Source organism: Orycteropus afer, unplaced genomic scaffold (assembly GCF_000298275.1).
Source record: "Orycteropus afer afer isolate SDZICR_OR568_19922 unplaced genomic scaffold, OryAfe1.0 scaffold00005, whole genome shotgun sequence".
In the NCBI taxonomy this organism is placed as follows: domain Eukaryota; kingdom Metazoa; phylum Chordata; class Mammalia; order Tubulidentata; family Orycteropodidae; genus Orycteropus; species Orycteropus afer.
The window spans coordinates 13,613,259-13,633,042 of record NW_006921592.1 but is presented as its reverse complement, the minus strand read 5'-3'; the positions used below and the strand labels follow the sequence as shown (position 1 = coordinate 13,633,042).

The 19,784-nt window shown below is 40.7% G+C and overlaps 1 protein-coding gene across 1 annotated transcript in view; it reads right to left on the bottom strand.

Moving 5' to 3' along the window:
• Positions 1-19,563, bottom strand: part of TLE4 (TLE family member 4, transcriptional corepressor) — a 176,196-nt gene extending 156,633 nt beyond the window's left edge. Inside the window, exons 1-4 of the mRNA XM_042780655.1 lie at positions 19,525-19,563; positions 19,116-19,213; positions 17,955-18,018; positions 16,719-16,763 (exon numbers count right to left, since the gene is read on the bottom strand). Coding sequence (XP_042636589.1) covers positions 16,719-16,763; positions 17,955-18,018; positions 19,116-19,213; positions 19,525-19,563 — 246 coding nt within the window. The remainder of the gene's footprint in view (positions 1-16,718; positions 16,764-17,954; positions 18,019-19,115; positions 19,214-19,524) is intronic.
• Positions 19,564-19,784: the final 221 nt, after the last annotated feature.

The window sequence follows — 19,784 nt, the reverse complement described above, 5'->3', positions numbered from 1 at the left end:
GTTTCCTAGGGCTATCACAACAACAAACCACAAATGCCATGGCTTGTTTAAGACAGAAACTTATTCTCTCACAGTTCTGAAAGCCAGAAGTCTGAAATCAAGGTGTTGGCAGAGCCAGGCTCCATCTGAGGTCTCCAGCAGAGAATCCTTCCTTACCTCCTCCAGCTTCTGGCAGCCCCAGGTGTTTCAGTTTGTGGCAGCACAGCTCCAACCTCTCCCTCATTTTCAAAAGGTCATCTTCTCTGTCTGTGTCTCTATGTCTCCTATTCTTATAAGGACACCATTCATATTGGATTAAGGCCCCACCCTACTCTGGTGGCATAGTGCCTAAGGCAACTGACTGCTAACCAGAAGGCTGGGGGTTCAAACCCACCCGCCATTCCTCAGAAGGAATGTTGAGCAATCCTACTTCTGTAGTGATACAGCCTCAGAAACCCAAGGAGGGGTCTCTATGAGTTGGATCCAACTCGACGGCAGTGGTTCCTTCGTTTTCATTCATTCTACTCTAGTATGACCTTATTCTAACTTGAGTAATTACATATACAATGACCTATTTCCAAATAAAGTCACGTTCTTAAGTTCCAGAAAGGACATGAATTTTGGGGGACATACTATCCAACCTAGTATACTTAGAAAAGAAGACTCATTCTGATGTTCCTAATGCATAATGACCAAGACCAACCCCAAAACCAAACTTACTACCACTGAGTTGACTCCAACTCATAGAGACCTTAAAAGACAGAGCAGAACCACCTCATATGGTTTCCAAGGCTGTAAATCTTTACAGAAGCAGACTGCCTCATCTTTCTCCCACAGAGTGGCTGGTGGGTTCTAACTGCCAACATTCTAGTTAGCAGACAAACGCTTTAACCATTATGCCACCTGAGCTCTGTATAGCCACCACAAAAAGTCCTTCATTAAAGCAAGAAATTTCTGCTAGTGTTCCATTTTGAATCACAAATGTCTGGATATTTTCCATAGAATCAAGCATCCAATGAGAAGCTAGACTCAACTGTGAAAGGTCCTTCCCACCTAAGAGCCCAATGTCATCAACCCTACCCAGCTTATTATCATGGGGAAGGAGAAGAACACCAGGGAAGACAATTATTGGTTTGGAGCATTCTCTCAAACTGACTCAGTAAACTACAAAAGCCAAATAAGGCTGATTCTTAGTCAATCTCTATTCAAAAAAAGTAATCCTACCCTCAACATCTGTCTCCTGACCATAAGAAGGCCACAGAAATAACAATAATATTTTCTTCACTCTAGTGCTGTGTAACTCAACGTCAGTAATACTGACATTTTGGCCAGATAATCCTTTGTTGTGGGGGCTATCCTGTGCATGGTAGGATATTCAGCAGTATCCCTGACCTCTACTCACTAGATGCGGTAACTTCCAAGTCATGACAACCAGAAGTGTCTCTAGACCTTACCAAATGTCCCAGGGGCGGGGGTCACTAATCTCTCCCCTACTCCCTAGTTCAGACCACTGCTCTAGGGCAGTTCTTAAACTCTTTCCTTTTGCGACTCAGTTTCCTCTTTAAATCCAAGAGTGTTATTGGACTCTCTTTCCACAAAAAAATGTGCTTAGTTTTGCATATGACTTCAATGACTACATGGATCTTACAAAACTCAGCCAAAGACCCCCATTCCACTCCCAACCCAGGCAGAGACTCAAGTTCTCTAGACAGTCCAAAGGAATTCTACTGGCACGGTGGTTAAGGCATACAGCTGCTAACCAAAAGCCAAAAGGTTGGTGATAAGAACCCACTAGCTGCTCCATGGGACAAAAATGATGAGGCAGTCTGCTTCCGTAAAGAGTTACAGCCTTGGAAACCATATGGGGCAGTTTTACCTGTCCTATAGGGTCACTATGAGTCACAATCAACTAGATGGCAGTGATTTTGATTTGATTTGGTTTAAAAGTGTCCACGTTGTTATAAAGAAGTACTATGCCTATCTTAGAAACTTCACAGCCAGAAATACAAAAATATCTAAAAGCCCATGGTAGTCCATCATGCCATGAACCAACAGTCAAATGTGCAATAAAAATTGAGCAGACTAGTCCAGTAACCCAAGTATTTCGTTTCATGAAAAAAATTACACTATAGGTATATATTGCTTCACATCCCTTCAGACAACATCCACCCAGCCACACATACATCTGTGGTCCCATGTTTTGTTTTGTTTTTTTCTTTTAAGGAAAAGCAGCTCTCTTTTATTATCTCCCTCTAATAGTTTTAAAGATCCCAAACCCAGATTCTTGTAGCACTGAACCATGGGTGGGATACAAGAAGGTGAGGCAGAAGATATGGGTCTGGGTACAGGTTTTCTCAGGTTTTGTCTGGTGGGCAGGCAGCGTCAGTCCACCTGCTCCTCCTGCTTAGGTGAGCAGAACAGCAGGCAGGGCACACTCCTCCCTGCTGGCTTCCTCTCAAGTCAGCTCCCACTGCCACTGCCAGCTACCAGCTGCCAGCACCAGTTCCACCAGCGCATGCCAACAGCAGCTACGATAGCAGCAGCGGCAACAAGGACAAACAGAAGCAAGCTCCCATAAAGTTTTAACGTAGTATTTACACAACATCCAAATCACCTAACATCCTATTTCACAGAATGTCTTGTAGACATTAAGGGATGCATATCTGTATATTTTTCCTAAGACAGAATAACAAAGCAGTTCATGCTATGTGTATAGTTTATAGTCCAAGCTAAAAAACACCTTGCAACCTTTCTTTCCATTCGATACCTACACTAAGAAAAAGTCATGGAACAAAACCAGAAAGCAATTATTACTGCAAATTAAAAATTGAGTCTAAAGACCAAAGCTGTATCTGTTGTTGTTGTTGTTATGTGCCGTCAAGTCAGCTCCGACTCATAGCGACCCCTCCTTGGGCTTCCGAGGCAGTATCACTACGGAAGATGGCCCAACCTTCCTTCCGAGGAGTGGCTGGTGGGTTTGAACCGCCAGCCTTCTGGTTAGCAGTCAAGTGCCTTAGGCACTACGCTACCAGAGCTCCTAAATCTACTTAACTTTATTTAAAGAAAAAGAAAAGGCGCCTTCCGCTGGCTACTTGTCTAATGAAGCAGAGCCCAGCTACAGATGGAGTGAAATGTGGAACAAGGCTGAAAAGCCTGTTCAGGTCCTGAGAAGAATGTGTCCCTTCCCCATCTCACAATAGGGGCAGGGGCAAAGTACTAACTGATCTGGGAATCCCAGAGACATTTTACTGATACAAATGTATACATCCAAAAGAAGACCCACTAGAGATTTGTAACATTTATGCTCACTGTGTACCAGAACACAGCAGGTGGCTACACACCTGTGTTTCTGAAAAACAGAAACAAAGCTAACCATGTTAAAATGTCATTTACTGTGCAAATACTGCAAATGCTTCAGAATACAGGCTCTGAAGCCAGAATGCCTAGGTCTGCATTCCCACTCTGCAATTTACTAGCTCTAAAACCCTGGGCAGATTAATCCTGGGCAGATTAGCATCTCTTTACCTTATACACGTAAGTCATACACAATGTGGATAATAAAATCCCTTCCTCAAAGGGTTAAGAATTAAATGAATTAATACATTGGAAGCACTCAGACCACCACCTGGGACATAGCAGGTACTCAATAAACTTTAGTTACTATTATCACTGGCACTCCAAAGGTATACATACAGAAAAGCTATAACTACATGTAATTACTTATAGTCTCTTAGCCTAGAAAGGTTTACGTAAGATGTGGCCATGCCTAGGGAAAAAAGCAACACAACAGATGGTTCTAGGTTGTGACATATTTCTCAACATTAGAACTTTTTAGCTGTCTACAATACTTGTCAGTTGCTGATGCCAGCTCATGACAAGCCCACATGTGCTGAGTAGAGCTGCCCCAAAAGGTTTTCAAGGATGTGACCTTTCAAAAGATCACCAGGCCTGTCTTCCAAAGCCCCTCTGGGTGGATTTGAACCACCAACCTTTCAGCTGTCATGTGCTTAACCACTTGTGCCATCCAGGGACTTCCTTTACAATACCTAACACCACTGAAGGGAGCTCTGGTGGTGTAGTGCCTAAGGCACTTGCCTGCTAACCAGAAGGCTGGCAGTTCAAACCCACCAGCCACTTCTCGGAAAGAAGATGGGGCAATCTACTTCCGTAGTGATACTGCCTCGGAAACCCAAGGAGGGGTCGCTATGAGTCGGAAACAACTCGATGGCAGTGAGTTTGGGTTTTTTTTAGTTTACACAGAGTTGATTTAATTCACTGAAATGGCATGCCTCTACTGTCAAACAACGGAATTAGGGATGAGTTTTTTGCTAATGATGGCCATTGTTAATTCATCTGATGCTAGAGTTGAAAGATACGTCAGAAGTAAGTCATCTGGCAACAGATTCAATCTTAAATTTTTTAAAATGCTCAATCACAAGCTCAAGGACTGGTGGCAGAACTGGGAGGACTCCCATCCCCCGACTGCCTCTCTATGCTCATCATTCAGCCGAGTCCTCCCAGGGAGCTCAGGGAGCAAAATAAGCCTGTACCTAGGTGGCTGACAATCTAAAAATAAGGTGCTACAGGAAATGCAATAAAGTGAAAAATTAAACCACTTCTTCAACTATTCCATCATTCATTCGCTGATTCACTCTCCTCTGTCCCAGGCACTATCTGAGGTGTTGGGGGTGCAGCAATGAAAAAAACGCATCCTTCCCTTCTGGAGTTTACACTTTGGTAGAAGAACTTACTCTCTACCTTTCCCTTGAGTTATCCATTCAAAAAAGCCAAGATAAAACATTTCCCTCTCCTTTTATTTACTTACTACTAACTTGTTAAAAACTATACTGACAAGTGAAAACCTTTTCTAAGCAAAGGTTACCCAATAAGACAATGCCAGATACCCCTGATGACTTCAGATTTCAATCTTGTAAGCAGCCACAGTTTACACATATGCTTTACACCCACTACCATGCAATAAAAACCCTAACAAAGAAACTGGCATCTATATCAGATTCTAGAAGGGTAATTAATCCCTTCTAGCTAATTACACAACAAGTAGTAAACTATTACAGATCCTCTTGACAATCTTTGGGGAGGGACATGATTGGATCACATTATAATTCATACAATTCCAAAAACTGTATGATGAAATAATCTAATGTATACCAAAAGGAAAGGGACAAAAATGTTCACTTTAAAGCAGCACTGGCATATACATAAATACACACACACACACACACACACACACGTGTATATGTAATATACACGTAACAAAAGAAAAACAAACTCACTGCCATCAAATCAGATACGACTCACAGCAGCCTCTCCCTGGGTTTCCAAGGCGGTATCACTATGGAAGCAGACTGCCCAACCTTCCTTCCGAGGAGTGGCTGGTGGGTTTGAATCACCAACCTACTGGTTAGCAGTTAAATGCCTTAGGCACTATGCCACCAGAGCTCCTATACACATATATGCAATATATATACACAAACACACATATGTACATATGCATATATAAAGAATTTATGTGTATACATATATATTTTACATGCATTACAAGTTGTACAACAGCTGTTCTAGTTCTGCGCCAACATTACTCTAGCATGGACACTGGCCCTGAAGAGTCAGTGAATTATGAACCATTCACTATCTGTGTGACTTCGTTATTTAACATCTCACTTATTTTATTTATCCACAGGATGGGTAGAATGTCAACATTTATGGGGGTTTAAATGAAATAATGGATAACAAAGTGCCTTGTAAAATATTACGTACCATATAAATTCAAATATCTATTCCTGGTTTCATTAGGTAATTTTGTACTTAACAAACAGAAAAACTCTGATAACAGATGTTAAAAATAACTGTCTTTAACTAAGAAAAGGGATATCAGGTCTCACTCAATTTCTGTTCACTGGGTCACAGAAAGCAATAAACCAAAGCCAACTTTGGTAATTTTATACTCAAAGAGCTAAAGGAGATGGCAGAATTTACTTGCACTCTCATTTTAAGCTGAGAAAAGAGAGGTCCTGAGAAGTTAAGGTACTCAAAATCACACAGCTCACTACGGGAAACGCCAGATCTAGGACCTGAGTCTGACTCAGTCAAGTTTTTTGGGGAGGCAGTGCAGAATGGTGACTGCAGAGTATTCTGAACACAGTACATGGAATGAGGCGGAAACATCTCTCATGCCAGTGCTCTGATCTTGAGTCAAACCCAGTATCTATTTTACTGGCTGTCCGATCTCAAGCAAGGTATTTAATCCCCCTGAGTTTCAGTCTCCTCATATAAAAAATGAAAATCGTTATACCATAATCTCAAGAGGTTGCTGTGAGAATAAATATTACTGTTACCATAAACTCTCTAAAATCACTTATTGTGATTATTACTATTTCAACAACACCATACCATTTTCACTAACAACAACAACAACAAAAAGATGTTTTAAGTTCCTTGTCCCTGGAAAAAAGAATGAGAAGCCTGCATTTTTATTGATTTGGAGGGAAGTTAGCTAAACATAAGATCAGTATCTCCCCACACTCACTCAAAACCCCATGTACGTATTAATAGTAAAAGAATTCTTCAGGTACACACTGACTGCTAGAATGATGTTCAAACTGAATTCTAAATTCAGTTAGGAAGGTTTCATGTTCTCATGTTTAAAAAGGAGATTCAATGTGCTAAAACTCATATATTGTACTTTATCCTAATTCGCTCCTGAAAGGCACACCAAGTTCACCTGCTTTTACTTCCCCTTTCCCTGTGTTATTTTCCACAAACTTCTTTTAATGAGCAGTCAGTATTGGCCTAAGTATGCTTGGAGATGCTTGGAGACTTAGCTTTTGTTTACCTAGCCCTGTACCTTCAACATGCGCCTAAAAAGACTAAATTACATGTATTCTTGGCTGGTGCAATCTGAATCCAAGTATTTCCTCATTCACCAAATATTTCAAGAGTACCTACTATTTGATAGGCACAGCTGTCAGCACCAGAGGTGTCACAGCCCCGTCCCCATGGTGCTCCCATTCTAGTGGAAGAGGGGAGACACACAATAACAAGTATATATCTAGTATACTGTGTGGTATAGATAATATATCACACAGTACAGTTCAGGAATGTAGGAAGGAAATTTATTGAGTGTTTTGTCAAAAGTAGATATTGGCTTCCTATTTTAATTTGCTGATCCTAGATACCATGTGGTCACGGGAGGGCACTGGAAGGGTAGGTAGAGGGGAGGAGAGGTGTGTCTACTCACACAAAGCCACAGATCAGATCTCTGGCTGGAGATGACACTGTAGCAACTCCTTGGACTGCCAGTAGAATCCCCCTGCTCCGTATGTAGCATAAAGCCAAAAGTATCACAAAAACAAGCATATTATTTGCTGTTTGGTAACTCTGGTCAGTAAAGGGAGTCCTGAAAAGGAAGTCTAGAAACCTACCATTTCCTCTTCTGCCAGCGGCTGTAGCTATGCAACTTCAGGCACGCTGGGGCGTTAGTCGACCTCCGTGAACCCTGGTATCCCCACCCGCATGCTGATCCTCTCTTACTGTGACACTGGACTAGTCTCTTAAGCCCTTAAGCCTCAGTGTCATCAGTTAAAGGAGGCCAGTGGAATGACACTGCTTGGCAAACTGTCGGGCACTCCGCTGACAGGAGCTATTTAAATACATGGATCCAAGCGTGCCTACTTGCTTTACAGGAACATCAGGAAGATTAAGCAGAACATATCAAATGCCTTGAGCTCTCTGTAAAGAAAGGTGTTACAGAGTACTGTTGCTTATTATTTCTACTACTACTATTCTTTCCAGTTATATTTCCTTACATTTTCAAATCCTTTAACCAAGAATAAGCCACGACCCTCAGAAACAGAATACATAATTGAAAATCAGGAAAGAAGAAAATCATCATCCTCCTCCTCCTCATCAGTGAACTATATTTTCTAAAAGACCAGAAAAACAATATCCATCTTCCTTCCCTTACCCCTCACTTGCCTAAGTTGCTGCCAGCAACAGGTTCCTGGCAGGGGCCTAAGGCATGCATACACAGGCAGCCCAGGTTGTAGATGAGGCTAAGAACTGCCACCAACAGAGCAGTTAACCTTTCTTTCTGTGAAATGCAGAAATACTCTCCACACTACAAATCCTGAAGTATCTATGGTAGTTCAGTTTGTGTGTCAACGTGGCTGGGCCTGGTTGAGTGGCTGGGCAGCTGGATGTAATATTCCCCATGATGAGACTGGTAATCAACTCCATGGTGGGATCTACTGTGAGCAGCTGACTAGCTGCCTTAGAGAATGTGGTCTGCTTCCTGTATATAAGCAGAAGCCTTAGGGAATGGTCTCTACCTTACGGCACCTTGAACCCTGCATGTAGCCATGTCATTGTTCAGCAGCCTGCCAGGCTCTGCCGACCCTGGGACTTACAATGGACTTGAATTAATGGCCTGTCGAGTGATTTGGTAATATCGGGACTGTGCCTTTTTACTTGTCAACCTTGGGCTGGCAGCTTCAGCAACCAGCAGCTGTCTGAGTAAAGAAAAGCCTCTAGCTTCAGTGGGCCACAAGCTGGAGGCAGAGCTGAAGCCCAAGACTGAGGGGCTTTCACGCAGCCCCTAGAGCCTGGCACTTAGAACTCAGACTTAAAGCCTCCAAACTGTAAGAGAATAAACTCCTGTTTGCTATGGCCATCCCATTTGTGGTATATTCCTGTCAGAGCACTACTAGGTAACCAGAACAGTATGTATATACAAAATCCTCAAAAATAACAAGGTGACCCGCTAGCCAGAGAACAGAATTCCTAAGGGGTATGCCAGAGTATTTCTCTTCTGTTTCTTTAACAATCCAACTGAAATCCCATACCTCCCATCACCCTGGATAGAATACAGGTTATAAACACTGCAGCTTTGAGGAAAAGTTTTGGCTTGGTGGTACTGAAAGACTAAGCAAGAGAGTGTGTGGCATAAATGCTGGCTCAATTCCAACAAAAATAGAGAGGGTATCTAGATTTGCATTGATGAATGCCTGCTAAATCCCTGTGAAGAAACAGCAACTACCACTGACAGCTGTTATTAAGGCAAAGTCAAAACAACTCTTTTTGCCTTTGACTAGAACTTCTGAGGCGCTTCTCCCTTAAAGCAGAGCAATAATATCATGAACTCTTGGTCGCCGTGTACTTGGCTTTGAACAACTCCTATAGCCTAGAAACTTTCATCATCAGTTCAAAGACTCGGTTGCCCACACCTCAATGTGCTGCCTTCTGCGTCTCTACAGCAAGCAGGCTTCCAAGGACAGCACCTCAGCCACAAGATCTGCTGCCATGGCTAGAGCACTGGAGAGTTTTTTAAAGTTGCAAGGGAGGGGAGATCTCCCTTCTAAAAATCAAATCCCTTCCATTCTCTGCACAGCTACCAAATCCCTTATTGCTTTCTTGAACTGACAATCCAGACTATCTGGTCACATCAAAGGCAAGACTATTTTTCTTATTAAAAACAAAAGATAAACACAAACTCATAAATGCACATATTTACCATTTAATTCCCAACTGGCTTCCTCTAACCTATTCTAGTTGATGGTACAAAAAGAGAAAAGCAAAATTACACAAAAGACTAAATGAAAACTGTGAAAAAGTATGGCGCCCGTGCTATCTCCTTCATGGAAGTATCAGGAGCACCTCAAGATGCATCTCATTGCTCTAGGCCATTAGTCGAATCTTGTTCCAAATGGTACCACAGGCATGTATCCATTAACGACCGTTCAGGCAACATCCAACCACATACAGAGGCTACAAGAAGGGGCATCCAGGTGTCTGAGTACCAAGACACAGCCTCAAAGTCACCTAGTCTGCCTGGAAGTCCAGGTCCAAAGTCCCAACCCAGGTCCCCCTGGGCTCCTGTGTTTTGCCTACTGTGGTCCCATAGGGTACTGATGGAAAGGTACGCACCCCTGGGCACACCAGCCCTGCCTCGTGCACCTTCAATCCCTTGGCCCATATTTTCCCCTCCCCAGACAGATTCTCATGAACCAGCTGGCCCTTCCCTGTAGCAGGCTTAGCAGAGAAGGTGACAACAGCTGGGCAAGACCCAGCCAAGCGCTCACCTGAAGCGTCTGCAGTGGTAGCTGCCCCAGCTACGCACACTGCACAGGAGCGTTCACTCAGGAGCCCAGTGCCCCACAGGTATTTGTACAATGTTCAAAATGACATAATGTCCATGGGGACGTTAAGCGACCCATATTGGTGTTTAGGATACAAAGAACTTTGCTTCTCAAAAATTAGTAAGTCATATAAACAATAGCCCATGGGGATTAAAGGACAGAGAGAAGGAAGCATTTCTTTGTTTCAATGCTGCAAAGAAAATCCTTAAACAGAAAACGCAAAACATCTGTCTTCATTTAAAAGTTCGAGTTGTGTGTGATTTCCTGCATCTAAGAACCTCTTTCTGAACTACAAAGAGGCCACAAAACATCATATTTTCCCCTCCCAGCTTCCCCCTTCAAAAACCCACAAGATGGTGATTAACAAACAGCCCCTTGTCTTTAGGCATAGTTTTAAAAGCCACAAGGAAAAGATAAAAGTTAATTGGAAGAGTAAGTGTGTAAATAAATGAGAAATAGGTTGACAGGGAGGAAGCAAACGCCATCTTGATAAGCAAGCAGCGCCTAGCCTCAAGTGTAGGAATCCAAGTGAAGGGTACTGTCATCCTCTTACCCACTGAAAGCAGTCTGAATGGACAGCCCCACCTAAGCCCTCCAGCCTGGACTCTGGGCAGAGTTACAGACACTCCCCAGACACCCCCAGAGTTCTGGGTATGAGCTGAAAACAAAGTCTGGGAGAGACTCTCAAGGTCTGGCCCATCTAGGAACAACCTGGGGACTAAATCTGCAGTCCCTGGCAGATCTCTCTCTCAGGAGACACCCTCCTTGGTAAATTAATCTTCAGGCCTAGAGCTACCATTGAGTAGATATATCACTCTGTACACATCTGATGCCGTTTAATTACCTTTTGATTGGACATAACTCCTTTCTCAGCATCGTGAAAATTCAAACAGAATTTGGGGAATGTCTAGATCGGTGATAAGCACATGCCAGATAAATGATAAATGTTCCCTGAAAGAAAATGCCAATTTCACTCAAGTCTCACTGCTTTAGGTATAAAAATCTAAAAATAATTCTCCTATCATACCAAGAAAAATAAAATTAAGAATGTAAGACATAATGATGTGAGAAAGAATAAAATTTTTAATTTAGGGGGAGCCCCTGATATCCAGAAAAAAACTCTTAATTCATATTCATATACCCCTGACCGGTTAAATTTTGTCCTCCAGATCTGCTTCCTTTGCAGGTCCTGTGACAAGTAAAAAGAGAGATCACCAAGTCCCACTGAAAGCTCAAGGTGCTGCCTGCCACCTGATCTAACCTACCCTAATATGCTAGACCCTCTGATAGTGTTAGAAAGAATATCCTTTAAACTCGACACGTACATACATTTACTAAATTGGAGTAAAGCTGGGCTCCTACCCTACAATGCCCAAATCAGAGCCAAAAAAAAGTAAGTATTTTTTATATTAATGCTCATTATAGAGTATTAGCAGAGTAATCTTACATTATAAGAGGTAGCTTTAAACATTAAAGAAAAACAAAAATAAAATACAAGAGTCCCCAGCACCACCCTCACCCCATATAAGTGCACACACTCACTTCTAATTTTTTCTAGAGTTTTTCATGTTGTTGTTGTTGTTATGTGCTGTCAAGTCGGACCCGACTCATAGCAACCCCTCCTTGGGTTGCTGAGGTAGTAACACTACAGAAGTAGATTGCCCAACCTTCCTTCCTAGAAGTGGCTGGTGGGTTTGAACTGCCATCCTTCTGGTTAGCAGTAGAGTTTTTCATAGCCATCAAAATTTCACTCATAACCTCTCTTCAAGATTTCCCAATCCAGTAGTGACCATTCACTGTCCAACCCCTCTAGTTTACTATTTCCGAATGCTTAAAGAGCATTAAAGAGCAAAAGAAAGTTGTCAGTGAAATTTTCCACAGTTTATTAGTTACTTTCAGTTGCAACACCCCACCTTTCATAATGGTTCACTTTCATCATTACATAGGACTTCAATTACACCCATTTCTGGGGGGAAAAAAAATTAATCACTGTATAAGAATATGAAAGATACACTCATGCCTACATATTCAAACTCCTACTCCACCATCCACATCTACTACTCTAAACCTAAGCGTGTACAATACCAGAGAGATGTGCAAGAAACCAGTATTACTCAAAAAAGGAAAAAAAAAAAAAAAAACGATTTTTAAGGGAAATATAGTCTAAGCAGACCTTTAAACAAATTGACTCCCACTGCAAGCACTGTCCCCAAATAAATTTATTACACCCTTGAATCAAGTATACTCAGGGCTGGAATGTCATGCCAGTCATGTATTACCTCCAACCTCAATAAATCTCTTTCTACTCTCCAAATCCTAGGCTTCTTTCTAAAATAGTTCACTAAAAAGCACCAACCTAATTAACAACAGCTTCCTCTGCAACAGTGGCCTTGATTTCACTTATTTACACATTAACTACAGCCTCCTTTTGGCCAATCCAGTCTATTCTCTGTACCATGCCGAGCCTTTTATCTGCCCTGGACAGCATTTTCTCCAGCAGATGAAGTAGATGCCGATTGATTTGCTGTCGAGCATGGTAAATTAATAGCAACAAATTGCTGAGGGCCCGACTCGCTGCTCCACCATGCTTCGGCAGTTTTGCTTTATTTGCTCCATGATGGGCAGCAGTCGGCCTCTTCAAGTCAATTTCTTCTTAACAACCTGCAATACTTTTCAATGGTGAAAATAGAGCTGTTCCTTGTAAGTCAGAAATCAATATCCTATTGCCCTTAGAAAATGCTAAACAAGCAGTATTGGCAATCCACTTGGTACTAGAGGGTATCAGATATAATGCAAATCCATACTGCTTCCCTCCTTGTAGTTATTACAGTTTGCTAAAAGGTTCCTAATGTCATTTATCATCATTTACCATCGACCAGAGAAGCTATGATTATGATATCCTATCAGTTGGCAAGGCCCTCTCATTTCTATTCAATTAATATTTTAGCAGCACTCAAATGGTTGTTGCCCAAGTCTTATAATAAAATTTACATGGCTTGAAGTTTTTGCTGCTAAGATTTAAAAAAAAAAAAAAAAGTCTCTCCCTATACATACATAATATATAGTACACACATACATATATGAACATATAAACATTTATACATAAATGTGCACTCACTTCTTTTAGATTCTAAGTGTTCAGAGTTCTAAAATGTTTAATGATTTCTAAAATTCAAACACCAGCCTCCATTTTTCCTGAAGCAATGACACCTTCAGATTACAGACTATGAACTCTGAGAACATCAGAAAGTTCCCATTCCCTTCTTTTCAAAATACGGTATATTCATCTCTTTTTACAATTCCTGCAGGTTTAATTCACTTAAGTATTGTTCTTAGTCTACATCCAATATTCACTTTTTAAAGTGGTAACTGCTGCTGTCAGATTAAATCAGGGAGGTCTTCTTTAATTACAGCATTACAGGTGAAGGATGGGACAAGCAGCATTTAGCAATGATAGCAGCTGCATGCATCATCTTGTTCATTCTGCCCACGATCACTAACCCATTTAGAAGAAGCCACACTGTATTTACAGAGAGGAATAATGGCAAAAAAAAGTAACAACTAAACCCTGGGCCAAATGTCCCAACAAAAACAAAAAACAAAACCCCGTATTTACGGACATCCTTAGGGAATAAAGGCCAATGTTCTCTCATTTTTAAAAAATTCCATTATAAAGACATCACAACAAAACATTTTCTAACCATGTTCCCATTTGTCATCTTCACTTTCATACTAGAATTTACGACAGCAGCGAAGCATTAATTCACATTATAGCCTCACGCTCCACCCTAGCTTTACGGGGTTTTTCCCCAGCTTCATCTGCTCAGCACTATTGATCCTACTAAAGATTACCAGAAATTAGACTCATATTTCATGTTCTAATTCCATGCCATGTTACCGAGTTCCCTTAAAAAAAAAAAACTAATTCTACTAGAGGAATGCTATTTACTCAGTTACCAAAATTTAAATTAATTATGTTCTCAAACATAATTGTTAAAAATTGGCAACATTATGCAGGCTTAATTAAGATTAAATCCAATTTACTAAATGTACTTTAATTGGTACTAATTACATTAGCTTTCATTTCAGAATGACAAATTCCCCATAGGTTTCACTTCATAGTCCTCTATCAGAACCAACACAGGGTGACTGATGATGAGCATCATATGGAAAGGGAAAGGCGGGGTGATACCGACCCCCACTCTGTCACTGCTCTGTGCTTTTATCCTTGTATCAATTTGCTAAGTCACAGAGTCATGACTCCATCACAGCCATCATTTTCTGTTCCAATGAAAAACTTCTCTAAAAATGAATACTCTGTGGCGGGCTGCAGCCAAGAACAGGAGTGTTAACCAAAAAATACACAAAGGTTTCAAATATCAGGGCCACCAATTACTAGGGGGTACTTCCAAGGACTCAGGGGACTCCTACTCTTGAACCCTTCGAGACACAAACCTAATAAGTGAATAAACCTAACCCGATCTTGAGAACTAGGCCCAATTATGCTGCAAGGCAATTTCCCTGCATTATTGCTGCTTTCCATTACAAGGGCATCCAGTGAGTGCATCTGGAAGAGAGGCTAAGAGGAACCAAGGCTGTCTGCCTAGGAAAACAAATAAAGACAGATATGCCTCTGTGCTTAAGGGGGGAAAAGAAAGAAAATATAATAAGTAGGTGGTTTGCAGGACTGTCTGTATCTCATAATGTGATAAACTGCCCTCAGGATTCTTGATATGATTGAATTTAAAAGCAAGAGGGGAAAAAAAAAAAAAAAGGAAAATGTACTCCATTCTCAATTTTAAATGGATGGCATTTGAGGCCAGCTGGACAAGAAGAGGACAGAATTACAGAGGTATAAAATGTGCAAAATTAAGGGATCTCACAAAATAACAACAACAAAAATACATCCAGCCAAATACAAGTTATGAGGCTCTCAGAAACGGAAATGGTGTAAGAAATCTAGAAGCAAGTGGTTAAGGTAAACAAGATATTAGAGGAGAAATAAAGGGACATTAATCATTTGGTCTAATCTTTGGAAAGACACTAATGAATTGGGAGGAGGACTAGGAAAAAAATAAGTACAAGATCCAGACCTAAAATGAAATGTAATGAGGTTAATTAACAAACAGTATCTCTCATGTAATTTATTCTTGTAAGGTACAGCTAAAGGACAGCCATTCATAACTTGAATGGATTTTGTTTAAGCAGGGAGATATTTACATTACTGACCTCAACAAAAACGGCCAAGATGCCAAAATAAGAATTTAATTTTAACATTCAGCATTCAAACTGTTATACTAATATTGACGTAACCAAGTAGTATACAAAGTAAAACAAAATCTGAAATAAAAGACCTAAGTCAATGACTCATTTTTTCCCAACTTTTTGTTTTCAAATATTGTCCAAGTGATTGCTTTTATTGTCTGACAGTCATTTAAAGATCTGAGTATGTTCCAAGTATGTGGTGAATATCCATACCCAAAAAGGAATCCATAAACAGTAAAAGCCTAACATGTGGTCATTTCATATTATCTAATGACACCAACCTTGAACATAAATAAGAGATGGAAAGCATCAAGTTTCTCTTGTCCTTTCCCAGCAAGAAAACATATACACAACACCTACTCTGAAATGGTTAATGAGACCCGAAGTACTTGCACTAAGGGATGACTGAAAATAAATGCTTCTAGGAGGAATTATTACCACCAAACAATATTCAATGTGTATGTGCACACAATACACATATACATAATGTGTATGTGCACGCACGTGTACATAGGTGTGTGCATACACATATATATGTATGTATATATATATATATACATATATATATGCATGCATATACATTTTTTGTGTAGAAAGCTTAAGCCAAACCATTCTATTCAGTCTCCTATTAAAAAAAAAAAAAAAAAAGCTATTTGAGTCCTACCTCTCAATGCTTCCCAACTCATCATTACTATTTTTTTTCCCCTTTTGGCTGAACTAATTGCTAGATTCAAGACCCAGTGTTGAACCTCATCATACCCTGCTATCAGGCTCATTTACTCTGCAAAAATTTTGGAAGTAACGGTTACAGTTCCTGGAAAGACCCAAGTAAGTAGCCTCAGGGGAATAGTACAAGGATTTTACATCAATTTCTTTTGTAGCTCCACAGATTTCATTTTGATCCTCCCAGCTCACCCTCTATCCATTCTTTCACACCGAGCCAACTAAGGCTCCCCACAATTTACAGTTTTACTCTTTATTATTTCCCAGGAAAAGCTCTTTCATAAAATAAGTCTCCAACACCCAAAATATATAAAGTAACTCTTTCCAAAGAAAAATGACATTACTGTCAAATTTAGAATCCTAATTCTGAAAATGTATAAAGTTTAGCACACATTCAGACATTTTTAGTCACGTTTTTAAATCATTAAAATTAGAATAATATGCAACAAAGATGGGAAGGCACGCATGAAAAATAAGATTCTAACCATACAATCTTTTAAAATACAGGCAATTACAAAAACATGCAAAATAGAACTATAAAACACACAATTCTGTTTTTAAAGTATATGCTTAAATGTTTATAAACAAATAACTTACCTGTTTATGCATTTCTATATTCAGCCCATAGGACATTTCATAATACTGTCAAAGAAGAGAAAGTAATTAAATAAATGCCTTTCATCAAACAGTCTAAGTTTGTTAGAAATGACCCAAAATAAAATAAAAGGCTCACCTAAGTCAAAATATCCCAATACCTATGTCTCCAAATGAAGGAAATACCAACCACACTCTATCTTCAGTCTAATAAACTACAAGCCACCTTACCACACACAAGCTATGAAAGAATAACTCAGTAACTCACAAAACTAAGCAAATTAAGTTTAAACATAGCATTCTTCACATCTCCAGCTGCCTTTTTATATCATAAACAGATAGATCAAGCAAAAAAGCCTGATGAAAATTCAGTACCATATGGACTCTAATTCTAGGCACAGTGGACAAGTTAATAGCAAAAACCTGTCTTACACAAATCCTGATGTTCTGAACAAACTATTCAGAAGGGTGGTGCTACTTAAAGTTCAGATTTTCATTTTCAGTATATTGCTCACATCAACACATTCAAAGGAAAAAGGCTCGAAAGAAAATGAATGAGTTATTTGGAAGCCTTTATGAACAATCATATAAATATGTTTGGTAACACTTCTGGAAAAAAGTTTTGTTTTGTTTTTTTAACATGCAGTATAAATGGCATTATAGAAATTCTGGCAGAAGAAATCAGTTAACCAGGAGACCACAACACTGCTCAAACCAACACTATAAAAAATGATAATGCACACATACAAATGCACACCCAACAGTAACATGAAGAGTGAAGAAAAAATCTGAAGAGGGGTCTGCTGTCTTTTCTTACCCAGCATTCTTCCAAAGAATTAAAGCTTATTAAAATCTTAACAGTATACAGAGAAACTGGTTAAAATTGTTTGGAATAAGAGCAATAAAACAACAAAGAAAACCACTAACACAGAAACATTTTGCTTGTGACTAAACAAAATATAAATGAGGTTTTGATTTTTTACCCCACCTATAAAAACAAAGCACAGAAAATTATACCCAATGAACTGAACTTTTTAAGAATTCAAATCAAAACTGGTTGTCAAAGGCAAGTTACAACATCCTAGAATTACAGACTGCTAATGGACACATTCCCACAACCTCAACTATACTGGCACTGTAACTATGATCTATCTTGCAGCCTCCAGCAATTTGAATGTATTCTTGCTTTTGGTATCTCAAACTAATAGGCACTTTGAATCTGTGACACAGTTTTCTTACCATGACATAATGCCGCTGCATCTCTGTCTTCTCACTGGCGAGTTTCTCACATTCCAGCTTCAGGCTGTTGGAGACATAATGAAATCTAAGACCATCGCAGAACTTGACTTACATCCTTCAAATCTAAATACACAATCCCTCTTCTAAATCATCACCTACAAACATCACATCAACAATCTTAAATACCACCCTCATTACTGAAGAAGGGGCGAAAAACAGGTGATTAGAACCAGCCTGGACTTGCCCTTTCAATAAAGATCAAATGTGTGTTGTTTTTCTTTTTAAGTTTTAAGGAAAAATAAAAAAACTCTTTTAGCCAATTTAATTCTGGAACCTCATCCAGAAACTCGTACTTTATAAAATCACTTAATGAAACAAAAAATAGGGAAATAAACATCAATTTTATCTACATATTCAAAAACAAACAAGTCCTCCAAAATGTCACAAGGGAGTTTTTTCTTTAATGTTCCACGAACAGATTAATGAAAATATGAATCAAGCATGTCTTGTGAATGATGTCTTATTTCTTCCCTCCAAAACACAGACACAAGTTAATACCACCACCCAGGGGCAAAGTGTTGATCGGGTTCAGTGGCTTTTTTGGTTCTTGCATTTACGAATTATACATCATTAAAAACCCAGCCAAAGAAAAATCTTTGAAAACCACTCTAATGACCTCCTCTAAAACGAAACATTTTTTCAGCATAAAAGTAATGAAATCGCTCACTCGTAACTTTCCAAGGCTCTTGGCATTCCAGTAGAATGGCAGAGAAGTAACAAGGAATCAAAGCCAGGGCAATAAAGGACCAAGAAGTCAAAAAGCCCCTGAATCTTCCCAACCTTCCGTTCTCCTGGACCCAATAAATCAATACCGAAAGTTTGGCCTCAACGTTTTCCAACTCTCCCCAGTTTGAATTGTTCTGCCTCGCCTTTTTTGTTTATTAATTTTAATTCACGGGAGAAATGTTTTAATTTCTTTACACCTGCCTAAAGGAAAAGCGGCTTTCACTTGCCCTTTCTGCCCATCAGAAAAAATAGTAATAATGCCTTTGTGGTGGGCAAAAGTAAGAAAGGGGGGTTGTGTGTGTTTGAGTGTGCTGGGGGTGCGGAGGAGACAAGAGCTAAGCAAACAGAAGGATCAGCTAAAGTCAATATCATTACCTGTGGTATTGAGCTTGTAAAAACTGAAACTCTTCCTTAATCCGATCACAGGACTCGGAAATTGTAAATTTAAAGGGTTGAGCAGGCTGATGCGGTGCCTAAAGAACAATAAAATATTTAATTAGCCCACATCACAGGCAAAGCAAGAAGCTGGAGAAAATATAACACGCGGCGCTAGCAAATGGGGGGTCGTCGCACAGGCCGGGAAGGAGCGATTAAAACTCTTTTTTCAGCTCCCTCCTCCCGTCTACCAGGCCCAGCAAGGTTTGACTGTCCAGTGGCCCCCGCCCCCAGCGTCCTCCAGTCCCGGCCCCGCGCAGCCCAAGCCCCGCACGATCTAAACCTCGCTCCCTCCCACGCCAACAGTGGGCGCCGAGGGACCAGCGCACCGCGTCCACTCCCTCCGCACCCGGAATCGAAACTGGCCCGTCGAAGGGACTCGCGCCATAGCGTCTGGCCGCCGTCAGGAGAGAAGGGGGGGCGGAGAGGGTGCGGACGGGACCCCGATGCAACCCTCCTGGACTCGCTCGATCGCCTGCCCCGGTGGGTCCGTACTCCCGACCCGCCGAGAGACCAGCCGCGCCGCCGCCGAGGGCGCCCTTCCCGCCCCAGCGCGGAGTCGCGCTTCCTTCATTACTCGTTCCCCCCCCCACCCCCACGGAGTCGCGG